General features: G+C 37.8%; 1 protein-coding gene across 1 annotated transcript in view; it reads right to left on the bottom strand.

Moving 5' to 3' along the window:
* SPOCK3 (SPARC (osteonectin), cwcv and kazal like domains proteoglycan 3) overlaps nucleotides 1-24231 on the bottom strand; it is a 129915-nt gene that overhangs the window by 73492 nt on the left and 32192 nt on the right. The window contains exon 3 of the mRNA XM_068137125.1: nucleotides 13611-13656. Within this exon, the coding sequence (XP_067993226.1) occupies nucleotides 13611-13656 (46 nt within the window). The remainder of the gene's footprint in view (nucleotides 1-13610; nucleotides 13657-24231) is intronic.

Here is a 24231-nt window from a genome sequence, read left to right as displayed (position 1 = left end):
AAGTAGAAAGTAGTTGTGCAAGACAGTATCTGGAAGGCAATCCCTTCCTGGCTCTATGCTAGCATCAGACTCAGCTGTGCTCTGTCCGTTTTTTCTCCCCTAAGAAGTTTCTTTGAAGAAAATCTAACACCTTACAAAAAGGAAAGGCTTATTCTTAACTGTGGCTAAATTATAATACATTCTGTGCATGCACACAGTGTTTCAATAGAAGAAGCTATGATTAATTGTTTCTTTTAGGGTCATTTTATAAACCAAAGTGAAGTACTGAACTTGCAAATGTATGCATACACCTCTGTATTTAAGACATAAGACTCCCTTAGTAGCTCTGTCCAGGTGCAGAGAAATGAAGAATTTTAAGGATTTTTTATATTATCTCTAATAATTGAACATCGAACAATACATCAGTTGAGTTCATTAAGCTATCAGAGGTATTTCTTTGTAGCTAACAGTTTACAGGAGAGTCTGAGTGTGGTGGGTTGAAGTTTCCCAGCAGCATTAACTTTGCCAGACCAACTCAGTTAGAAGCAAATGGATCTGTATTTACCAGCAAAAAAAATACACCCTACAATGGAATCTAATGAATACATACAAAATATACAGTATTTACAATAAGATACAGATATTTACAATTAGCAAACAAAATTAAACTCCACCTAGTCAGAGACTGCCTCCCATCCCACAAGAGAGAGAGAGACCAAGAGAAGCAGAGAGAAAGCAGTGGGGTAGACTTAACTAAACAGCTCAGCCAAGGCCAGCCCACAAGCAGGTTAATCTCTCCGGAGCAAAGCAAACCAGCAGAGATCAGAAAAGAAAAAAAAAAAAAAATAATGTTTAGGTACAGCCCTTACTATTCTAGATATTTATCCAATTAATTTGTTTAGAATAATCTTTTGTTTTCCTTTTTACACTCACTAGTGAATTATTTATATTTTTCTACTTTTCTGCTCCAAATGTGTAACTAAATTTTAAAGGCATAGCCTAAAACCACCACAATCCACCCCTTCTAAACAATTTCATTGGCTGCTAATACTACCCATCTAATCTAAAACAATATCTACAGTCATGAGCGAATAAAGTTCATAGTCCATTTTTGGCTATCTCGGATGTAGATACACTGAATTTCACCATTTTCTTGCATTACCCAGTAAGTGTGACCAGGACCTTCAGCAGAAACCATCCCTCAGACAGGTTTGGCCTCTCCAGAAGGAGAAAATACCCAGTTTTGCCCAACAAATTCTTTTCTCTACCAACAGGAACTCTATCACCTTCTACCTTTCATAGCAAATCTGAGAGAGCAGGTCCAGCTCTATTCACTGAACCTCTACTATTTACCAGCCAGGTTGCTTGTGCTAGATGTTTCTCCCAGTTTTTCAAAGATCCACTCCCCCATGGCTTTACGAGTGTTCTTCAGCAAACTGTTGTATCATTCCACCTTCCCTGCAGCTGGTGCATAGTAGGGAATGTGGAATATCCGCTCGACGCTGTGCTCTTTGGCCCCGTTTTTTTTACAAGATTTTTTTTTAAATGAGTTCCGTTGTCTGACTCAATCCTCTCTGGAGTTCCGTGTCTCCACAGGATTTGTCTCTCCAGACAAAGAATGGTGTTACATGCAGTTGCATGTGGAACTGGATAAGTTTCCAACCACCCAGTGTTCACTTCTACCATAGTAAGCACATACTGTTTGCCAGATCGAGAACAAGATAGAGTAATGTAGTCAATCTGCCACACTTCACCGTACTTATACTTGGACCATCTGTCACCATACCACAAGGGCTTAATTCACTTTGCCTGCTTAATAGCAGCACAAATGTCACAGTCATAGATGACTTGTGTGATAGCATCCATGGAAACGTCTATGGATCTGTCACGAGCCCATTGGTATGTCGCATCTCTGCTTTGATGTCCTGACGAATCGTGAGCCCACCGAGCTAATAACATCTCACCTCAGTGCTGCCGGTGAAGATCAAGATGAGAGTTCGTGTTTACTTCAGAAACTCCCACAGCTAGACCTGCCTGATGGTTGTGCTGTTGTTCCTCGGTAGCTTTGCTCTTAGGAATGTGAGCAATGTGTCTCACCTTCACTGGAATTCTCTCAATTCGAGCAGCAATGTCCTGCCACAGTTCAGCAGCCCAAATAGGCTTCCCTTTTCTTTGCCAATCATTCTTTTTTCCAGTCCTTTAGCCAACCCCACAGAGCACTGACTATCATCCATAAGTCAGTGTGGAGATAAAGCTTTGGCCATCTCTCACGTTCAGCTATGTCAAGAGCTAGCTGGACAGCTTTTACCTCTGCAAATTGACTGGATTCTCCTTCTCCATCTTTTGCCTCTGCAACTCGATGTGTTGGACTCCACACAGCAGACTTCTACCTTTGCTTGTTTCCAACAAGACAACAGGAACTGTCTGTGAACAAAGCATATTTCTTTTCATCATCAGAAAGGTCATTGTCAGGAGGAGCTTCTTTGGGATGAGTTACTCTCTCCTCTGGAGGTTTTGTACAGTCAGTGCCTTCAGGCCAGTTTGTGATCACCTCCACCAGACCAGGTCTTTCAGGATTTCCCATTTGAGCTCTGTGTTATCAGAGCCATCCATTTAGACCATGTAGCCTGCGGCATGATGTGGTGTAGAATTCAAAACCATCAATCTAGGATCTAGAAGAAGCTGTGACTCAGTTCCAATTACTTCAGAAGCAGCTTTTACTCTTTCATAGGCAGCTAGAATCTCTTTCTCTGTTGGAGTATAATTTGCCTCTGAACCTCTGTAGCCTCAATTCCAGAAACCAAGTGGATGTCCACAGGTCTCATCTGGAGCTCTTTGCCACAAGCACCAGGTTGGACCATTGTCACTTGCAGCCATGTACAAAATGTTCTTAATGTCTGGACCAGTTTGGACAGGTCCCAGACCCATTGCTTGGACTACTTCTTGCTTTATCTGGTCATAGGCTGCTTGTTGCTCAGGACCCCACTGGAAGCTGTTTCTCCTTCGAGTCACATCATAGAAAGGTTTCATAATCTGACTGTATCCAGGAATGTGCAGTCTCCAAAATCCCACTGTACCTAAGAAACATAGAGTTTCTTTCTTGCTCATGGGATTTGCCATGGTAGAGACTCTGTTTAACACATCCACTAGAATGTGACGGCAACCATCCTGCCACCCAATGCCCACAAACTGGATCTCTCTGGCAGGTCCTTTCACCTTGTCTCACTTAATGGCGAAACCTCCATTCAGGAGAACGTCAATGGTTTTGTTACCTTTCTCGAAGGCTTCTTCAGCAGTTTTACACCAGACGATAATATTGTCAATGAACTAAAACCACCACACTGAGTTAGAGAACACTTTTTTGGACAAAGGGAACAACTGTCAGCCTGACCTCAGTGCCAGGCAAGATCATGGAACAGGTCATCCTGAGTGCAATAACACAACACTTACAGGATGGCCAAGGGATCAGGCTCAGCCAACATGGATTTAGGAAGGGCAGGTCCTGCCTGACCAACCTGATCTCCTTCTATGATCAGGTGACCCGCCTGGTGGATGTGGGGAGGCCTGTGGATGTAGTTTACCTGGACCTCAGCAAGGCCTTTGACACCGTCCCCCATAGCAAACTCCTGGCCAAGCTGTCAGCCCATGGCTTGGACAGCAGCACTCTGAGCTGGGTTAGGAACTGGCTGGATGGCCGAACCCAGAGAGTGGTGGTGAATGGTGTCACATCCAGCTGGCAGCCAGTCAGTAGCGGAGTCCCCCAGGGATCAGTGCTGGGCCCCATGCTCTTTAACATCTTTATTGATGATCTGGATGAGGGCATTGAGTCTATCATCAGTAAATTTGCTGATGACACCAAGCTGGGGACAGGAGTTGATCTGCTAGAGGGTAGAGAGGCTCTGCAGAGAGACCTCGACAGGCTGGACAGATGGGCAGAGTCCAACGGCATGAGATTTAACGCATCCAAGTGCCGGGTTCTGCACATTGGCCACAACAACCCCATGCAGTGCTACAGGCTGGGATCAGAGTGGCTGGAGAGCAGCCAGGCAGAGAGGGACCTGGGGGTGCTGGTTGATGGTAGGATGAACATGAGCCTGCAGTGTGCCCAGGCAGCCAAGAGGGCCAATGGCATCCTGGCCTGCATTAAGAACAGTGTGGCCAGCAGGAGCAGGGAGGTCATTCTGCCCCTGTACACTGCACTGGTTAGGCCACACCTCGAGTACTGTGTCCAGTTCTGGGCCCCTCAGTTTAGGAAGGATGTTGACTTGCTGGAGCGAGTCCAGAGAAGGGCAACGAAGTTAGTGAGGGGCTTGGAACACAAGCCCTATGAGGAGAGACTGAGGGAGCTGGGGCTGCTTAGCCTGGAGAGGAGGAGACTCAGGGGTGACCTTATTGCTCTCTACAACTACCTGAAGGGAGGTTGTAAACAGGCAGAGGTTGGTCTCTTCTCCCAGGCAGCCAGCACCAGAACAAGAGGACACAGTCTCAGGCTGCGCCAGGGGAAGTTCAGGCTGGAGGTCAGGAGGAAGTTTTACACGGAGAGAGTGATTGCCCATTGGAATGGGCTGCCTGGGGAGGTGGTGGAGTCGCCGTCACTGGAGGTGTTCAGGAGGAGACTTGACAGGGTGCTTGGTTACATGGGTTAGTTGATTGGGTGGTGTTGGGTGATAGGTTGGACGCGATGATCTTGAAGGTCTCTTCCAACCTGGTTTATTCTATTCTATTCTATTCTAACTTCCTGAGCGAGACCGGGCTCTCCTACCAAAGAGGTTTATGTATACACACAGTCAGTTCTAGACTATTACTCAATCTTTCAGTATTGACGTAATCCCCCCATACTTGCTGACTCAGTGGTTATCATGTCCTACATGAAGCTCTTGATCAACTCAATTGTGGCATACATTCATTATACAGCAAAAATTACCATGGGACTGTCTTAGTACAGGGGCTCCTATGCAAGCAGACGGAGTAAACCAGCAGAGCTTCAGGTGCCAAAGTCACAAGACCATCTTGAGATTCAAAGGCATGTTCAATACGCAGGGTCTTGCCACTGATATGAACTCACATTATTATTCAGTGACCAGCTATGAGCCTCTTACAGAAGCCTTTTTTCTGTATCTTACATATGTTATGTGAAAACTTTCATAGTTACTCAAGCAGTTTTAGTGATGCAGCAGAAGTCACAGAAGAATGTATGCCTTTGGACACATTTTTTTGCAGTATCTCACGGTAGCAAGACAGCAAGCATATGAATCACTGACATAAAAGCATGGATTTTTGGAACGTGAAAAAGTCAATTACCTGAAGGGTCCATGTCTGCCTGGATTAACAACATAGCTTAGAATGCCAGAGGACAAAATACAGAAAGAAACGTTGCTAGAAACTGTAAAGTATTGCAAGATTTTTTTTTTATTTTTTTTTTTTTTAATAACACATGCTGTAGATCAACCTCTATAATGAAATACTTTGCAGCTAAATTTTATGAATCTGTTTTGTGCAATCTCACATTTTAACTTGCCTTTTTAAAATGTCAGACAGAGATTGCATTAGTGATTTTCTCAACTTTGAAAGGACTGAAAAACCTTAGATATTTATGAAAGCATGGATATGGCTTGCCTTTTTTTTTTTTAAACCTCTTTTACTACATGCCTGGAACAGACAAATGAACAATTTTCACAGGAAATGAAGGCTGAATTACAAGAAAAACATTTTCAAAACCAGAGTCTGAAGTTTTTCAGGCTGCAAAAGAACTCAATTCACCTTATCATTGTGACATATCTGACTATATACAGATTCTCCATGAAGTCATCCTAAATATCTTAAAACTACCATGAAAATGTATAATTTTATTCCAGGAAAAATATAATTGATCTCACCTAACCATAAAAACTTGGTAAACTCAGGAAATAAGCCTTTAATTCTTCACTGTTTTCTTATGTCAAACCCTAATAAAACATGCCTGCTTTGCCCCAGCTGAAGAGTTTGCAGATCTAGACTAACAACAACACACAATCCTCTCCATTTCTGCAGCTATGAAACAGTACCAATGTTCACATTGAAAATATCCCAAGTGTCAAAATCTACTGTGCAGCCATTTATGTATCCTTCAGAGCTATTTCTTCAGCATGAAACACGTGTCATTCTGAGGTTTTACCACTTCACATCTACTAAAATATCTTCCCAATTATGAAGGCTAAAAATGAAAATGTGGCTTGCACAGCACAATTATATTGTCATTAAAAATAGGTGATGGTTTCCACTATGTTGAGGAAACTCTTGGAGTAATTAGTATGTCTAATTAAGTTTTAACAGAAATTATTTGTTAGTGGCTACAATGTATCAGCTAACTTCCTTAAAAGGTTTGATACAATCAGCTTCTATAGATTTTAAAGATTCATTAACTCTATAATACTCAGCTTTATTTCAAAGAATCACCAAATGATAAGGGGTTGGAAGGACTTCTGAAGATCATCTAGTCCAATCCCCCTGCTAGAGCAGGATCCCGTAGAGTAAATCACACAGGAACACATGCAGGCTGGTTCAGAATGCCTCCAGAGGAGACTTCACAACCATACTGGGTATCCTGTTTCAGTGCTCTGCCACCCTCAAACTGAAGATTTTTTTTCTTCCCCCCTTATGTTTACATGGAATCTGTTGTGTTCCAGTTTGTATTCATTGCCCCTTGTCCTATCACTGGATACTACTGACAAGAGTCCATTCTCATGACACTCACCTTTTATTTATAGGCATATATTGAGCTCATAACATCCAGAAAAATGTGTTTCCTCTGGGTTGTTTGCCTACATGCCCAGTTTACGTTTGTCCATACACATGTCTCCAATAATACTATACGCTGTACAAGTAGAAAAACATCACAGCCACAAAAACTATTACCAAAAAATACTTGGTGACATCTATGATTTCTCTAAGAATTTATGTTGCAAATGAAAAATATTTTTCTACTGAAAAATTATGGAGCAGAATAAGGATCACCTGGTAACTTTCATAGATGGGTATATGCTAGTTATTCTCACATGCTAAGAAAGCAATATTTTAAAATTTATTCAATTATGAGTAATGGGTCTATTTATAATTCAAATTTGGAAGAGGATTTCAGCAAAGCTTCCCATCATCTCTCCTCTAAGTTAATTTATAGCTAGTGCTCCCAGAATTAGCCAAAACACCATTTTTATTTGGAATATAATAAGAAATCAAGATTATCAAGATGCCATACAGGAATCCTCTTCATAGGAGTTATGTGGTAGAAACAACAGTAAATTCCATTATTTCACAATCTGCTGAGTGCATTCTGATATATTCCTGATTTTCCATTCATAGTAAAATGAAGGGGTAGGGGGTGGGGGGGAAGGTTAAGGACAAAAGTTTTATATGTAAATTCTGTGTCTCTCTTTCAAAGTTTGTGATTAATTTCTGATAAGCAAAACAAGACCCAGACAGACATTCTGCTTTACTACACTTACCAAGATTAAAGCTATGTTTGGAATATCTTGTGAGTGGTTTAATTCCTCTGGTTTAAAAAGAAGGTCTGCCTAATTTGTCTACAAACAATGAGTGAAGAAAAACCTAAATTATCAAAAAATTTTAATTAAAATATTAACAATTATGTCAAATGTCTAGGTTACAACCATCCACTACTGTGGATTTACAGTAAAACATGCCTACCCTGCTATGCAGCATACCTACTGAGAATAAATATTTAATTTCAAGAAGAAAATGAATCATTGTGCAGCTAGCAATCTGAGATTTGTGAATAAAAATGAGATAATAATAAAAAATAGCCTACCTCAGTAATCTGGTGGAGATGTTCTGAAAAAGATGAACCTCAAACTTTTGTTTCTTCTCCCAGGGACTGTATCTGTCATTTAAGAATCCCTACATAACATGAAAAGCAGAATGGGTAGCTACTATTGGCAGCTTCAGAAGAGCAATCTTCTTGCACATTTGTTGTATCTGGCCACATGAATCTCCAACTTCAGTAAGAAGGACAGAAAGAAAGTCTGTCTGTAGGTGGCCAAGCGAGCACTTAGGAGTTTAGATTCGAATCTCTGAATGTTACAGGCTGTCTTAGAAGTCTGGTTTCTAACTTGTGAGCAAATTCTTCAACAATTAAGGTGGTGCATGCATGGAGGCACCTTCCAAGAAAGCACCTATTCTCATGAGTGCTCAGAATTGTCCCCACTGATGAATCAAGGACAATTGCATAAAGCCTCCTATCAAGCTTCTGTCAGATGCATCACTGTTTCTAGCATTTTATGTTGCTAAGCTCTGGTATACTAGCACTGAGTGTCAACTTGCCCTGCAACAGCTAAAGTTTTGCTATTTACATGCAAAGAAACATCTAATATTAAGTTAGAAACATCTGAAAAATAAAGTACTGCACAAATTCCTTTTTTCTTGCTGCTGCAATTACAGTTTTTTAAAAACTTACGTTAAAAAAATCATTTCTATTGAATCATGATACCTGTTATTTAATTAAATTATTGCTCAAAAAATGAAGTAAATGCTTGCCGTCTCTATTCCTCCTCTTGAACAAACCCAGTGAAACTTGATCTTTTTCATATTTTTTAAGTACTTCATTCTTTCTCCACTCTTTTTAATAATCTTCATTGAGTCATACATTTTTAGTCACTTGTCTAGAAATGTAAACCTTATTTGTATGTCCTAATCCATCTGCTCTATTCTAGCTAACAGAAGAGTAAACATTTGTCTCCTGAAGAAAGGAAACGGCACAAGACGTTATTCCAATGGTTTCTTTCCTGCTGTAGTCTCCAGTTAAGAAATTTTACTCTTAGGCATCTCAAAACCATGATATGAGGGGTAAGCAAGTTTTTTCAAGTGGGTAGATTATAGGATGAACTGGTAGGACAAGTAATTTATATAATAAAAATGTATCTGGGGGCATGTGTGTGCATGACTAAATGTGTGTAAAACAGCTAGTAAACCTCTGCGTCCCACTTGTTGTTTGTTGTGGGGTAATTGTTGTTCAGTTTTTTTAAACATTAGAGTTTACTGCTGATTGCCAAACAACATTTAAAGCCCTCCTAATTTTCTTCTGAATTTCTATTTTCTAAATGTTTAAAATCATCAATAACATAATTTCTGGTGAAATTCTGCATTTCTGGCCCACACAATCTCAAATTCAAACTTGTGTGCTTAGCAACATACAGTAATACACTCCACCCCACTGAATTTAAAAAAGAACAGAACTGAAAAGATGTTAAAAATAATTCATGCTTTTTTTACTATTAAGGATAAACTATATTTAAAGTAACATTTTAATTGCTGAATACTGCACTTCATCTTGAAAGGAGTAGATATATAGCATGTTTAAAAACATCAATAGCTTTGCTATAAAAGCTAGATCATGAGTGCACACATCAAATGTAGTAAAGTTAAATGTACATGACTTTCCATTCACAGTCTTCAACCCATAAATCTTCACTGAACTCCCTTAAAGCTTCCCAAAGCTTGCAAATGAGTTAATGAAAAGATATTATTGAATATGACTAAATTATTTCAGTTCACAGTACAGAAATGGATTCACAAATTATAGATATGTGTTTGTACGTATTTACTACAGAACTAGAGAGATGAAAAATAGTTAAAATGCAAAGGCTCAACTAAGAATTGTTTGCTATCTACAATATTTCTGCCATTAAACAGGCACCTAGTATAACCTGATACCATAACAGCAAAAATAGTTCAGGGAATGGTCTACAAGAAATGTTATAAATAGGGCTACAAACCAACCATACACCTTCAGGGTGTTCATCCTCCATGGAAATGTCATTTCATATCTTTTCCATTACAAGAAAATACTCCACTGTTCCTCTAAGGTATTTCAATTGAGCAAAGCTAAACATCATTTCCACTTTAAAATATTATACCAGTGTCTTTGTTTATACAACTTTATTCAATAGCTGCATCCTGCAATCTCTCCCACCATGTGTAGTCTAAAAGATACCAAAAGAATGATGTATATTTCTACCTGCTGTTAAAAAGATATATGATAAGAATGTGTTAGCAAGTATTGTTGGTAAAACATACATTAAACCAAAACATTCAACTTGGAATAATCCAGAACACAGACCATCTTAAACACTTGATTCTAAAACCACTGAAAGGACAAAGTGTAATTAATAGAATGGTCAGATTTATTCCAATGATAACATCTGCCCCACACAATAAGAATTTACATTATTATACTTATAGAAATATATAAACATTTATTTGTGTATATATATATCACATACAGTGAAAACATTGATTAAAATATGGGTTCATATGAATATAAGCAAATGAGTTCAATGTCAACAAGAAGTCTTTGGACAAATGTCAGATCTTGCTCTAAGGGATAGTATTAGTGGATTGCAATGCAAGCTGCAACATTTTTCCATCTTTTAAAATAGTTTTTGCAGCCCAGGAGTAACTATCACTTATACATTTCATAGCCAGGGTTAACCTTCTGGAATGCTTGGAAATGTATTTCCATATAATCACTGTCCAACCACTAATACCAATGGATACACAGATATGTCTACCTGAGCAATTCTGACATGCTGACATGCTTAACCTCACAAACATAAGCACGCCTTTCAGAACACACAGAAGTATAGGAGAGTGAAGGAACACACTATTAAGACACTCATTTTATGACCAACTATTGATTTCTTGAACCACAGACTTTACAAATATTAGTGGTAATATTTGAATTCAGATTAATTATGCATAGTGAAAAAATATAAATAAATATTATCCATATAGAGTAAATCTATTAAAATCTTGGAAAAGGCTTTAATAGCCATGCAGATCTTTGGAAAGTAACAGCTATGTGTAGACTGTTGTTTTATAGATGTTTGAAAGATGTCTGCAAATTAATATGGATGTCGGCTAAAAAGAATTTGGAAAAGGCCTCCATATTTGGTATCCATTGACTTCAAGTAGAATATTCATACACAAAATAATAAATGTAAATAATGGGAACTCATTTGTCTGACTACTAGTGATACCAACAAGTTACATATGTACCAGGTACCAACACTCCAGCCTAAAAGACAAAGGGGAGTAACAGATTTAAATGCCAACTAAAAATTTGAATACACAAAACTAAATATTCTACCACCATCTCTATGACATATAACCAGCTGGGGTTTATGCATTTTAGTCTTCATGTTCGTCCACACACAAATTTTAAAGCTTCCAAATATCTATTTGTAATTTGACCATGTAAAGTTGCTATAAGTTAAATCATCAAAGAAAAAACCCCAAAACTTCCATGAAAGCACTAGTAATTTCTGTGATCTATTCTTTACTTAGGAAATAGAAAAAAAAAAGTCCACTCTAGTAAACCAGGACTTGAGATCTTTCAGCATCAAAGATTCCTTATTTACTCCATACTTTCACAGATTTATGGGCAAGTTTCTGAAAAGCTAAATATTGATAAAACAAATGAAACAAAAGTAAATGTCTGTAGATATTACGGACACTATATATTTCTGTCCTGAAAGAAATTACCTGCCTGTAACTTCAGCAGTATTATTACAACCTTTAGCATGACATGCGAAGTTGCTACTACTCCTGTTTAAACATCATCTTCACTTAACTTTAGTCTCTTACTACAAGTTTACCTCTATATTTAAAAGACTTTTACTTCACCTAAGAGTTTCATGGTTTTGTTTGGAATAACTAATTTGAGAGAGTAGCTGCTGCACAAACCAGAATGGCAGTAACAGGAACAAGCCCCCATAGAGATCCTCCAACAGCTTGATAGGTTTGCAACAAGCCCAAACAGTTCACAGTACTTTACATTTTTTACATCCCCATGTATTGTTTTGAACAGCTCCATTTAGTAAAAGAAGAAAAAATGATGAAAAACCCTTAACTCTATTTAGTTGTTTTTCAGTTCTAAATTACACAGTAAAATGTAGACAAAACTACTCAGCAAATGCATTTCACTCTTCAGGGTTAATATTCAGGTAACAAGGATATGAGAATGAAAGTTGAATTCCATAGGCATGTTTTTAAAATGTTCACTACCCAGTGCATTTTACAAACAAGATAGGACAGATAAGCATAACATGTTTTCATAGGTGGGTAGTTGGTAAACTCAGAAAAGCATTCTACAAACATCAACAGGATCCTCAAAGAAGTCAGAGAACAGTGTCTACCTGGTGAAAAAAATAATACTTCAGACTATCTTTTGAAAAAACTAGCAGCCAAGTGAAAAAAAACAAACACAAAACCATCAAACCAAACCAAACAACACACACAACCAACCACATCAAAACAAACAACAAAACATGGACACAACCCCCCCACAGCCAAAAAATAATGCCCAAACATATTATCTATGTGATAACAAAAATAAATTAGCAAAAAATCAATGTCTTCTGATGAAATAATTTGCCATCAGTAAGTCATTAAAGTATAAACTATTCCAGTTCTCATACTAAAAACATCTTTTCAGAACATGCCCCTCTATCAACAAACAGAGTAAAGGTACTTTCTAGTGAAGTGATAAACCTTCTTCTTAGATGATGTATTTCACCAAAAGAAAATAAACTTTTGCCTTTTCAGAGTCAGAGTACTAGAGGCCAAGCACTTTTTCCTGGCATATAATGAAGAGAGACACATAGTCTGTGAAAATGGCAGGTTCTAAAATATTTAGGTTACAATGGATCTAAATTAAAATCTATACATTTCCACCAAACCAGCAGCAAATTGCCACAATTCACAGAGTAGTGATAACACAAACGGGACTTTTTCCCTCCCTCTACTCCGCTCTCTGACAAACTGGCAAAACAAACCAAGTGAATTCATTTAAGAAATTAAAGCATTACCTTTCCCAGGCTTACCACAGCAATTTGATTGATGTGATGAAGGCAAACAACACAGTGGAAAGTCCATCTCTAAGAGATGTGGTTTAAACAAAATACAATCCATATAAATTTCCCCTAAAAGTCAGTATCCATTATGGAGAAAGGTCTTTGAATTGAGTAAACATGAATTTTGCAACACATTTTTGTATTAGTCTCTTGTGCACAAACCCCTACACTATTTCTTCACTGTACTTGTTCCATTGGTATCATCACAAAGGGCAAAGTCTCTGAAGCACCCCTTAGAGCAATTTTTTAAATAAAAATAAGTATCAAGATTCCCAGTTTCACAAAGGCACTCATACACTTTGAAACATACATAACATGGATCATATTGACAGTAATTACCAAGTTCCAAAGCCTGGGAAGAGAATATTTAATGAAAAAATTTGCCATGTTTGCTTAAATTATTTTAAGGCTGAATTTGTACTGTAGAATTCATAAGCTGCATCAGTGTTTTGCCTCAAGACAGATCCCTTGCACATGACAGGGACTTCCAAAATTGTGGGTTTTTTTTTTTTAAGATCTTCTTTTATCAGCCAGATTTAAAGAGACTTTCAACATTTTAATGGACAAATACCAGCCTGCATGCATTTCTGGCCCTCTTTAAATCAATCATTTGAAGAGGGACAAAATTACACAAATTCACAAAATTCTCTAGGTATTCTAGAATGGGAGTACAACTCTAAATACTTAAATTTCATCCCACACAAATAACTAGCTGCAGCATCTTACCTTGATCAAATGGTTTACCCGGACTCCATGTACGAAAATAATCATCCTGGAGAGGGAGAAACAACCTACATTTAGTAAAACGTAAGGAATCAATGTATATGCATCATACAATGATGAAAGACAGAAGATATATACCAACCTCTACTTCCTAGAAAAGGCAAGCAGTAAAAAACAAATGAGAAAAAGATTACAGTCATCATAATGTGACAGTTTAATCATATAGAACTAAGTGTAATTCAGAGGCTCTTTGCGCTCATTACGTAAAAATGCTATTCAGACAATATTGCTTACTAGCGTTTAAAACAGAAAAAGTATTTCTCACAGTATTTTTACAGGTAATGTTTCTAACACTTCTTTTAAAAGAAGTTTTCCTGTACTTTAAGTATTATGATATTGAAAATATGGATTTTATTTTCCATTAATGATTTCTCAAAATCAAAGCTCCAAAGTCACCATCACTAAAACATAGCTACATTTGAAAGTATCATACATGACTTTTAGAAAAGAAATATATTCTACCATGTATTTTTCAACTGCAACATTACGATCTGTCATTAAGTATAATTAGCTGTATTTCCTAAAAATCACTTTCCTAAACACAAAATATATTCCTAATTATGCCATTAGCCATATTAGGCTACAATTTCAAGATGAAAAAACTTGATTTAATTCACTAGTTTCAATACAAAAAATAAAAGGACTGCTCAACGTGTTAATGTCTGCATAAAACAAGGTTCACAAACAACAGTAGGTGTATTGCAACATCCAACAGCTCTGTTCTACTTGTTAAAAGATCACCAAGACCACCATAAAGTAAACTCAGTTTATGAAATACTGGGAAAATATGAGCCTCATGAGTTGTCTAAGTCACATAACCACTACTCAACATGATCAAGTATCAAACATCGTCACATGAACAAATCATTCTTTGGGCTTTAATAGTTCAACAGTTTTACCTCAGCATGGTGAGGGTGAAGGGGAAGTGTTTGCAACCTAAGCTGTATTTCATTGATGGTGTTTTACCAGTAAAAATATTAAGGGAACATATGATTTAAGAAAGAAATGAGCAGAATCTGGAAATTCAGAACAGAACAATAGCTCTGCATCAATACTTACGCATTCATTTCCCCTGATGTTGCACAGATTAACATTCTGTGAATCAGTTTACATATTTTGCTTTTCAATTACTTTCTTTTTTTTTTTTTTTTAAAGTAAATAATAAGGCCTAAGGAATGTGTTGGTTTTTTGTAATTGTGAAAACACTAAACAACAATTACTATTATGATAGTGGTTTCCCACTATATCACTCCTAATAGTAACTATGGAGATGTTATTCCTACAGTAGTGTTCTGCAGAGGTTTTATCCAGCTTTAATGCAATGCTATTCCATGAATCATACCACAATGGCAAAACTTTCAGTTCCCGAAAAAAAAACATGAAAAATGGTAGATGCCCTTTCCAGTTCTGCTGTATCAGACGATAAGTTTGTTATTAAAATGGTGACATGTTACAGTAACTAGAATGCAAGGCTATTAGAACAAAGGAGTAGTCATCCAGAGCAAGACCAAAATCCCTTCTAAAGCAAAGCATTCTACATTAAGTTTAAGGAAAAAAATAGAAGTGGGACTTATATAATATATGCATTCTCAAGTTGGCCCCAAACCAGATAGAAAATGTATCAATTCTTGCTCATCTCTACACTGCAAATAATTTCACAGATCCCAAACAGCCCTCAGGCATTTCCAGAAGTCATAGCTGTCTTACTCCTGCCTATAGAGCCACTGCATACCCTTTATTGTTGCTCTTCTCTGAATCTTTTTCAAGACTGTTTCTCTGATATGGTGTCACTAAAACTGTGCAGAGCATTCAGGATGAAGCAGAACCATGCAAATATACTCAACACTACTACTATTTTACTTTGGATTCTTTTTATTATGTCTACCTCTCCACTTTCTTTTCAGGTGGGGGGTGGGGGAGGACTACAGTTCAAACATCCTTTCCAACCCAAAGCACTTGATGATTCTAAGGTTATGGTTTGTATGACATTTTCTATCTTAAATATAAAAATATATATACACCCAGACTTATTTTCCCAAAAGAGTCAATTTACTTATCTCTCCTTTGCAACAATTTCTGTAGATGCTTCCATTTTGCTGACATCACTAGAATTATTATCCAGAAATCTATATTGTTAAAGAATATAATGATACATGGTAGATATGATGAGCCTGACCCAGTGGACAGCAGGCACGCTGGAGCAAGGAGGGATGTTTCCTGACAAGTATTTTCAGACCAAGATTCACTTTAAAAAAAAAAAACCACACAGAACAAAAAACAAACAAACAAACAAAAATAATCAAAAATCAATGAGGAAACTCCAGCACTTGTTTTATGTTCACATTTAACTGCAGTGTGGCCTATATGTTAAAAGGTTATCTATTAAAATAAAAGTTTATGTCAGAGAATCCACTGAAACTGAAGAAGCTTTCTGAATGTGTAATTAACCCTCTATGTTATCCAAGTATAACTTCACTGCTACAACCCAGGTAGCACAACAGGGACACTGTTAATTGCATAACTACCAATTGTAACATGTAATAAGCAATTCATGCGAGATACTGTTTCATAAACAATGTCTCTTCAAGAAACAGTATTTCTAACAGTCACCAGAGCAAGGAAGAGACAAGATTTCCTGAAAAGCAAATTAAACAGTGCCCATACAAAACTCCACTCAAATTTTATACAATTGATTACAATGCAAAAAAAATTTTACTGCTCACCTTCCTATTTGTACATAGAGGTTTGTTTGCTGTTATCTCAGAGCTGCATATCCTGATTTGTAGATGGGCATGAAATCATATTTCAGAAACAAATACAACTTAAAACCTGAAATACTAGATTCAGATTTTTTCATTGCTGCAGCTATGAAGCTGTTTTGCTTGTTTTAATCTCAAGGAGTTCTTAATGGCTTTTCTATTCTATTTCTTATATCTGCATCTCAAGTACATACATCTGCTTCTCATCTAATCTGAAAGCTCTTTGCCTCTTTTAGGCCAGGTCTGTGCTATTTGGCAGATACGCTATTTTCAGACTCCTTTTCAACCATCAACTGAATTGAGCAGTAGTCCCACATCACAGCCCTCCCACTCGCCTCAAGCTCACTTCTGCAGCAGACTTGAGCTCACCAAGTAGCTCCCCAAACATCTTTACCTATCTCCATTACCAGAGGGTTTACTCCTCTGTACCAAACATTTCCAGTGACTCTAACACATTTATATCCTAAATCTCACTGAAAGGGCTGAGGAAGGGCTGCCACCCAATAATTTGTCCTAGTCTCTTTCCAGTGCCAGAAAAAGCACCAGCAGCACTGGGAAAATTTTTCCACTTACATTTTGGTCCAGGACCTCCAGCCTAATGTCAGCAAGATTGCCATTGCCCTGTAGAAGCTTAACTTGGTAGTCACATGGAGAATTATTATAGCAGTAAAAGGCAGAGACACCACCAACCTCCCATCATATGGAAAATCTACTGCTCCTAAACACTGCAGTTTCCACAAATAAATGAGCAGCATGAAGTGTTAGCTTAGCCAGTTCACTGCAGCATAGCACACCTAAGGGAATAAGGTAGATAGCTACCACACTCCCCACTGACATATTTATTATCCTAACATCTTATGTGTCTCAGAACATTTGTGAGGCCAAGAATCCTGGATGGACCATATGCTCCTGCATTTATTTTTTTTTCTAATCATCCCAGATACTTTCAACAGGTTATTTCATTTGTAGGACATTATGTGCATACCTTATATTATGCCATATAGCTAAAGACCTGCAGGAGAACTAGTATCAAAACTAGTTCCAGAGTGCAGGGACTATTTGTCTAATGTGTTTTTTTTTAACCCTAAACTTTTCTCTCAACAGGATCCACCTTTCCTCAGCAGCTGAGGTACCTCTTCTGCTTCCCATGAAGCCACTTTGAAGATTCCTCTCCAACACTTCAAAGAAGCACAAACCAGGAATCCTTCTTTAGTAAATGGCATTTTAAAGAAAGAAAAAAAAATAAACACACAAAACCACCACAAAATGAAAAAACACCATCACACACCACAGATTTACCATTTAGGCTTAAAAAATATGAAAAAACACAACCTACAAAATCTTTAAAGGGTAACACAGAAAGGTGGCAACTGCCAGATTTGAATCCTTTTTCCCACATTAAGTTTCCCATTAGAAATATAATCAGTTTAGCCAAAACAACTAGAAGTGGCTCACTGTGTAAGGCATCTCAGACAGACAAAAGCAGTGGCACTTCACATCCAGAACCGCTGATCATCATGTAATGTTAAAGTCAGTTTAGTAAGTCAAAGAATCAATGTGAGAAAAACTCCAAAACAATGAACCACTACAGAGGTAGTATCTGAAGGATCTGAACACCTGTAGATGAGATTGAACCTTGTGGCAGAACTCCTTTCCTATTTCATTGGCACCTGGCCTCCTTGAATGGGATGCTGGAGTGACAGGTGAAAGGATGTTAGTTCTGTGGCCAGTGCGAGCCTCTGGGGAGCCTGATGTTAGCCTCCTCTACTGCTCCAGACTCCTGTGTCATGCCTTCCCCATGGCCTGTATTCATCCATGGAGCTGGCAAAGCACAATCAAAATCAACAGCTGCTTCCAGCAACTCTGGCACTCACCTTCCCATACTCAATGTTTATTTCCGCTCCCTTTCTTTGACTCTTTGCTTCTAGTACTGTTAATGATGCTGGGCAAAGAGCCACTGCTTTTCAGCCCTCGCTCTCATTTCACAGATCTCATTCAGTAACATTCCTGTGGAGGCTGTCTCTTTAGTACTAGCAACATTACTAACAGCAGGTTTGAATAGCACAGCATCAAAATCATTTGCCAAGAAATGCCAAATGCTCACTAAAGCTTATATTCAGAAAATGCTGAGAAAATACTGAAGAACATTCCAAAAACAAAGGAACTAGTATTGAAGTACAAACAGTATATGCTTCTAAATCCCAATAAAATTTAAAACATTGTTTCTTTAAGAGTGCATCTCATATTTATTGCCATGAATAAAAAAGAACCCATTTTTTCACTAAAAACACATTAAAAAGGTTTTGGCCATGCTCCTATTACGCTGTCAATATTCAACTTGTGAGGAATGCCTAAAAACAGGTTTGTTAGACTACAGGAGCTGTAGTCAAATGTTAAAGTTGAAAGAAGAGTGGAAGACAGATGACATACGGGAGGTAGAAGGCCATCTGTGGGACTTTCAAACGCCTGTTCAGGAGAGTCACTGTATAATTTCATAGAATCATAGAATCAATAAGGTTCCTCAGGTGCCTTTTCAAGCCCTTGGCAAAAAGTGCAAAAGTTAGTTCTTGACATCTGCATACAATGCTACAGTTCAGAGAAGGACAATCAATGAGTGACAAAGCCACAATAAATTATAGATAGAGATGAGACCACATCTATGGGGCTGGAGCAAATACACCCAAGTGTGTGGAAAGCAATGACCAATATAATTGTGAGGCTACCGTTTCTATCTATGAAGAATGGTAGGAGCTTATTAGGGAAATCTCTGGGCACTAGGGGAAAAAAAAAAAAAAAAAAGCTAACATATTAAAATCTAAGAAGGCAGATACAGGGAACTACAGGCCAGGCAGCCTTACCTCAGCCTCTATAAAGATAAATGGAAAATGTCCCACGAGGAGAGGCTGAGGGAGCTGGGATTGTTTAGCCTGGAGAAGAGGAGGCTCAGGGGAGACCTTATTGCTCTCTACAACTACCTGAAGGGTGGTGGTAGCCAGGAGGAAGTTGGTCTCTTCTTCCAGGCAACCAGCACCAGAACAAGAGGACAGAGTCTCAAGCTGCACCAGGGGAAGTTTAGGCTCGAGGTGAGGAGAAAGTTCTTCCCAGAGAGAGTTGTCAGCCATCAGAATGGGCTGCCCAGGGAGGTGGTGAAGTCACCATCCCTGGAGGTATTCAAGAGGGGATTGGAGGTGGCACTTGGTGCCATGGTTTAGTCATGAGGTCTGTGGTGACAGGTTGGACTTGATCTTTGAGGTCTCTTCCAACCTTGGTGATTCTGTGTGATTCTGAGATCTTTCCCATGCACATAACAGAAAAGAATAAATACACAGTGCAGCCCCACCAAGGATTTACAGTGTATGACCAGCCAGAATCTCTCCTATAGCGAAATAATAGGTTTGTGCACAAGGAAAGAATGCTTCACTTTCCTAGTCACTTTACTAAGACTTTTGACGTAGTCTCCCACTGCACAGTCACTTGGAAGCCAAGAAAGTAAAGGCTGTACTGGTAAGTGTGCTAAAAACTGATTACATTGGTCAACAGCTGAACACCTAAATGGCGTCCCACTTCAGAGTAACAGATGCCATCCCTTCAATACCTCAAATGTTATAAAAATCCTGCATAGGCTGCTAAATGCTCACATCAAAGGTTGTGACTCTAGAGAACGTGTAGTCACTATAGTTATCTCATCCCTTCTACTATTAAAGAGAATAGAACCTTATTTTCTTTACCTTTCTTCTTATTCTGAACCTAAGTTATTTTTAAAGCACTTTGTTCTGAAGTTTATTTTAAAAATAAATTATCATTGTCTTCAGATGTTTTGAGTAAGAAAATCAACATTTTGGGTCACAAACTGAACAAGCTGGATAGAAAGAAATAACGGGAACTGTTTCATTTTGATATATACAGTGAATGGTACAGGGATCTTATGAATAAACAATACAAAAATTAAGTATCATCCAATTAATGATTATAGAGCATGCATGACAGAAACTCAGCCTAGAGAGTTTTTAGTTTTTAATTTCCAAACTTCTAAGAGCCAGATCATACAATATCTATGTTATTTCATTAGCAATTTTACAGACTATATGTATAAAATTCAAAATTTGAAAACAGATGCATTTACTGATTGGGCTTGTATACTGAATCCAAAAACTGAAGATGCTATCCGAAACACAAATAAGAAATACATTAAAAACAGTCTTCTGCTTTTGAAATAGGGAAAAGTCTTCAGCACAAAAATGATTCAAACTATGTATGAATTTATGTAGCCTGCCACTAACTTGTGAAGAATCTACAAATCTAGTAGTAAAGTGTGCAAAATACATTACACATCTGGATGAATTACTGGAGTAGATTAGAATAAAATAGAATAGAATAAACCAGGTTGGAAGAGACCTTCAAGATCATCGCATCCAACCTATCATCCAACACCACCCAATCAACTAACCCATGCAACCAAGCACCCTGTCAAGTCTCCTCCTGAACACCTCCAGTGATGGCGATTCCACCACCTCCCCAGGCACTCCATTCCAATGGGCAATCACTCTATGTAAAACTTCCTCCTGACCTCCAGCCTGAACTTCCCCTGGCGCAGCCTGAGACTGTGTCCTCTTGTTCTGGTGCTGGCTGCCTGGGAGAAGAGACCAACCTCTGCCTGTTTACAACCCCCCTTCAGGGTTTTTGTTAGTCTTTCATAGAAATAGAAGCAAAGGCTTCCTAACCACTGTCCACAAAGTAAGAAAACATTAGACTAAAAATATTATTAGTTTACATAAAACCATTAAATACTTTGAATTAAAAATACTACTAATATATGGAAGTGTTGAAAATGTCATCACAAAACTAAGGAAAGATGTCAGGAGTTACCTTCCATGCTGTCAGCATGCAAAGCACTTTGTAACACAAGCAGTTAAATAGCTACAAAATCTGTAACTTGAAAAATGTCCTGCAAGATTTCTTGGGATGTGCTGGGAAAGTCTTAAACCAATTTCCTGTAACTTCTGTGACTCCCTTCTACAGTCACTCTAATCTCAGTAAAATCTTCTGCTCCATCAGTTTGGCAGAAACCCAGAAGTCAGTAGCAGGTAACACACAACATAATAGGACAGGAAACGTACTTTTCTTTCCTCAGTGTAAAATACGTGAGCAAGATACTTAAATATTTGTCTATATTAAATATAGCCACTTATATATACTAGTGATGCAAATATATTTTTCTCAACTCAGATCTAATTATACATATCTCTGCTGGTACTGACTTTTTCAAAACAGGGTATTTATGGTCTTCTTACAGTAACTAATCTATTCACAGAACAGTATTATTTACATTTTTACCTCTATTTTTTTGCTGTTTCTAGAAGTATTCTAATTGTATCTGCATGTACCTCACAGCACAAAAATTTGACTGTATATTGTAGAAGGGATATCTTAAGTTCCAGCAAAACTACTAGTGTAATACCTAGCAACAGAGCAAGAATTACAGCAACACAATCTCTGTACTAAAACTTTAAATTGCCTTTCACATTTAGACAAAATCAAAATGATGAACACGAACATTTTTCAACCGAATTAATTTAGCTATAAGATCAAAAATGCAGCTCTTCCTATCTTTACAAAAAGTTATTAATGAAAATTTAAAATCTCCCTCAAAACTGATTTGTCAGTATCTGATCATGTGGAAGAACTAGTTTTCCTTGATGGAACCTGATTTGTGTTTCCTGGTGGGTTCATCTGTGGATTTAATTATATGAAAAGAAGCATTTCCAGTCACAAGAGACAATGATCTTAGGTCTCATCCTATAAATGAAAAAAAGATACAGTATTCTGCAATACAAAGAAAAAAAAAAGTCATGAGTTAAACATACTGAATATATTGATAACCACAGAACAGAATGAAAAAGGCCATCTCCTCAGTTCTTATCAATTATTGGAGTTGAGATGGAAAATAAATTGAAAGACTGAGCTAATTTTGCTGGAATTGACTCTGCAATTGCTAGCCAACTGCATCTTGTCAACAGTTCAGAAGGTTGATGGTGACAGTTCAGATAGAAGCAAGTTCACAGGGGAACATTTAAAAGACAGACTGAAATGTTTTAGTGTTAAGAAATTGAAATTTATTTTACTGCTGCAGAACCCAAATCAACTGTTACATTCGGTATTTCTCAAAGATCAGGTCTTGGATCTCTGAGTCTGAAAGTACTGCTTTGAAGACAACAACAGCCTGGGGTTTTAATAACCAGTCATTTCTTTTAAGATCCCTCCATAGTGACAAAAATCACTAGAAATTAGAAGGACTTATCATCTTGGGTTATAATGCTCAAGTAAGCTAATGGATCTTGTACTCCTGAGTATGAAGCAGAAAAACTGACATATGGACACTGATCCTTCCAAATCTGAGCCATTCAGAGAGTTGCATGCATTTGATTAGAGTAGGACTAAATTCTGAACAGTTACTGAACATCTATTTTCTTCTGGGCTGAAAAGTAGTTTTTCTCTGAGAAGCAGAATGGTGTTACCAAAAAAAGGCTAGGATAAGGACAGCTCCTGTAGTCTAACAAACCTGTTTTCAGTCCTTTCTCACAAGTTGAATCTTGATAGCATAATAGAGGCATGGCCAAATTTTTTTTATGTGTTTGTAGTGAGTCAAGGTTTAATGTGACACCCAGTTATATTCATTTGATAACAGCTACTGTTCCCAGATGATCCAGAAGATTAAACACATTAAGTGGAAGGAATGCCCTAAACAGGCTGGAAAATGGTCTAAAGCATATACCTGTGTAAGTAACTGGAGTCAGCATTGCAATCTCCCCTCAGTCATTTATATTATTAAGTACACCACCTCAAAGAGTGTATTCTATTAAATTCTCAGCAAAGACCAAGACTGCCTTCAAGGCACACAGCCCTGTACTATACTTAGGAACTGGGGGGGATTTTTAAGTCATTATGGTATCATCTTTACGTGTCTATAGATATGTTTTCTAATGGAGTATTCCTTTGGTAGCGTGAAATAATCAATGACTGTAGGATGAAATTACACACATGACAAGCCTGTATCAGTAAACACTGGTTCTATTATCAGAAAATCACAACTTGAAGACCATTGAAGAAACCCCAGAGGTGCCTTCAAAAGGATGTGAATACAAGATGTCTTCGAAGTACAAGAACATAATTGTATCAATTAATATAAAATGAAATAAAAACAGTTACTGATCACTAAAGAAATTCAAAGTGAGAGATGGGCAGAACTGATTTTAAAAGTAAAGCTGAACATATATGGAATAGAACAGCATAGACCAGGTTGGAGGAGACCTTCAAGATCGTGTCCAACCTATCATTCAACACCACTTAATCAACTAAACCATGCAACCAAGCACCCTGTCAAGTCTCCTCCTGAACACCCCCAGTGATGGTGACTCCACCACCTCCTCGGGCAGCCCATTCCAACGATCCACACAAGCCAGGATGTTTTTTGATAGCAAGTAAAAACTAGTTGCAGTGCCACCAGACAGCAGAACTGAGAATGCAAAATTGATCTCGGATGTGTAGCAGTATACTATAGAACACAATCATTAAAGTGAAATCTAGATATCCTGACTGCTTATAACAGTATTCCATCCTTGAGATTCAGTTGCAATTTGGGCACAATACATTAAAACTTCATCCACTTCTTTCTACACTTTCAACCACAGCCCTTATATGACCTCAGCACTGTTATTCTAACTAGCCAGACAATTACAGGTTCTTATAATTTATAAGCAGCAAACTGAGAATTTGCACAATGAAGTATTTGAAATAACATACACCTG

The sequence above is a fragment of the Melanerpes formicivorus genome, unplaced genomic scaffold, assembly GCF_026170545.1.
Source record: "Melanerpes formicivorus ecotype bairdi unplaced genomic scaffold, bMelFor1.0.p_v2 SCAF_4, whole genome shotgun sequence".
In the NCBI taxonomy this organism is placed as follows: Eukaryota; Metazoa; Chordata; class Aves; order Piciformes; family Picidae; genus Melanerpes; species Melanerpes formicivorus.
Note: the sequence above shows the minus strand (reverse complement) of the source record. Positions and strands in the feature narration are given on the sequence as shown.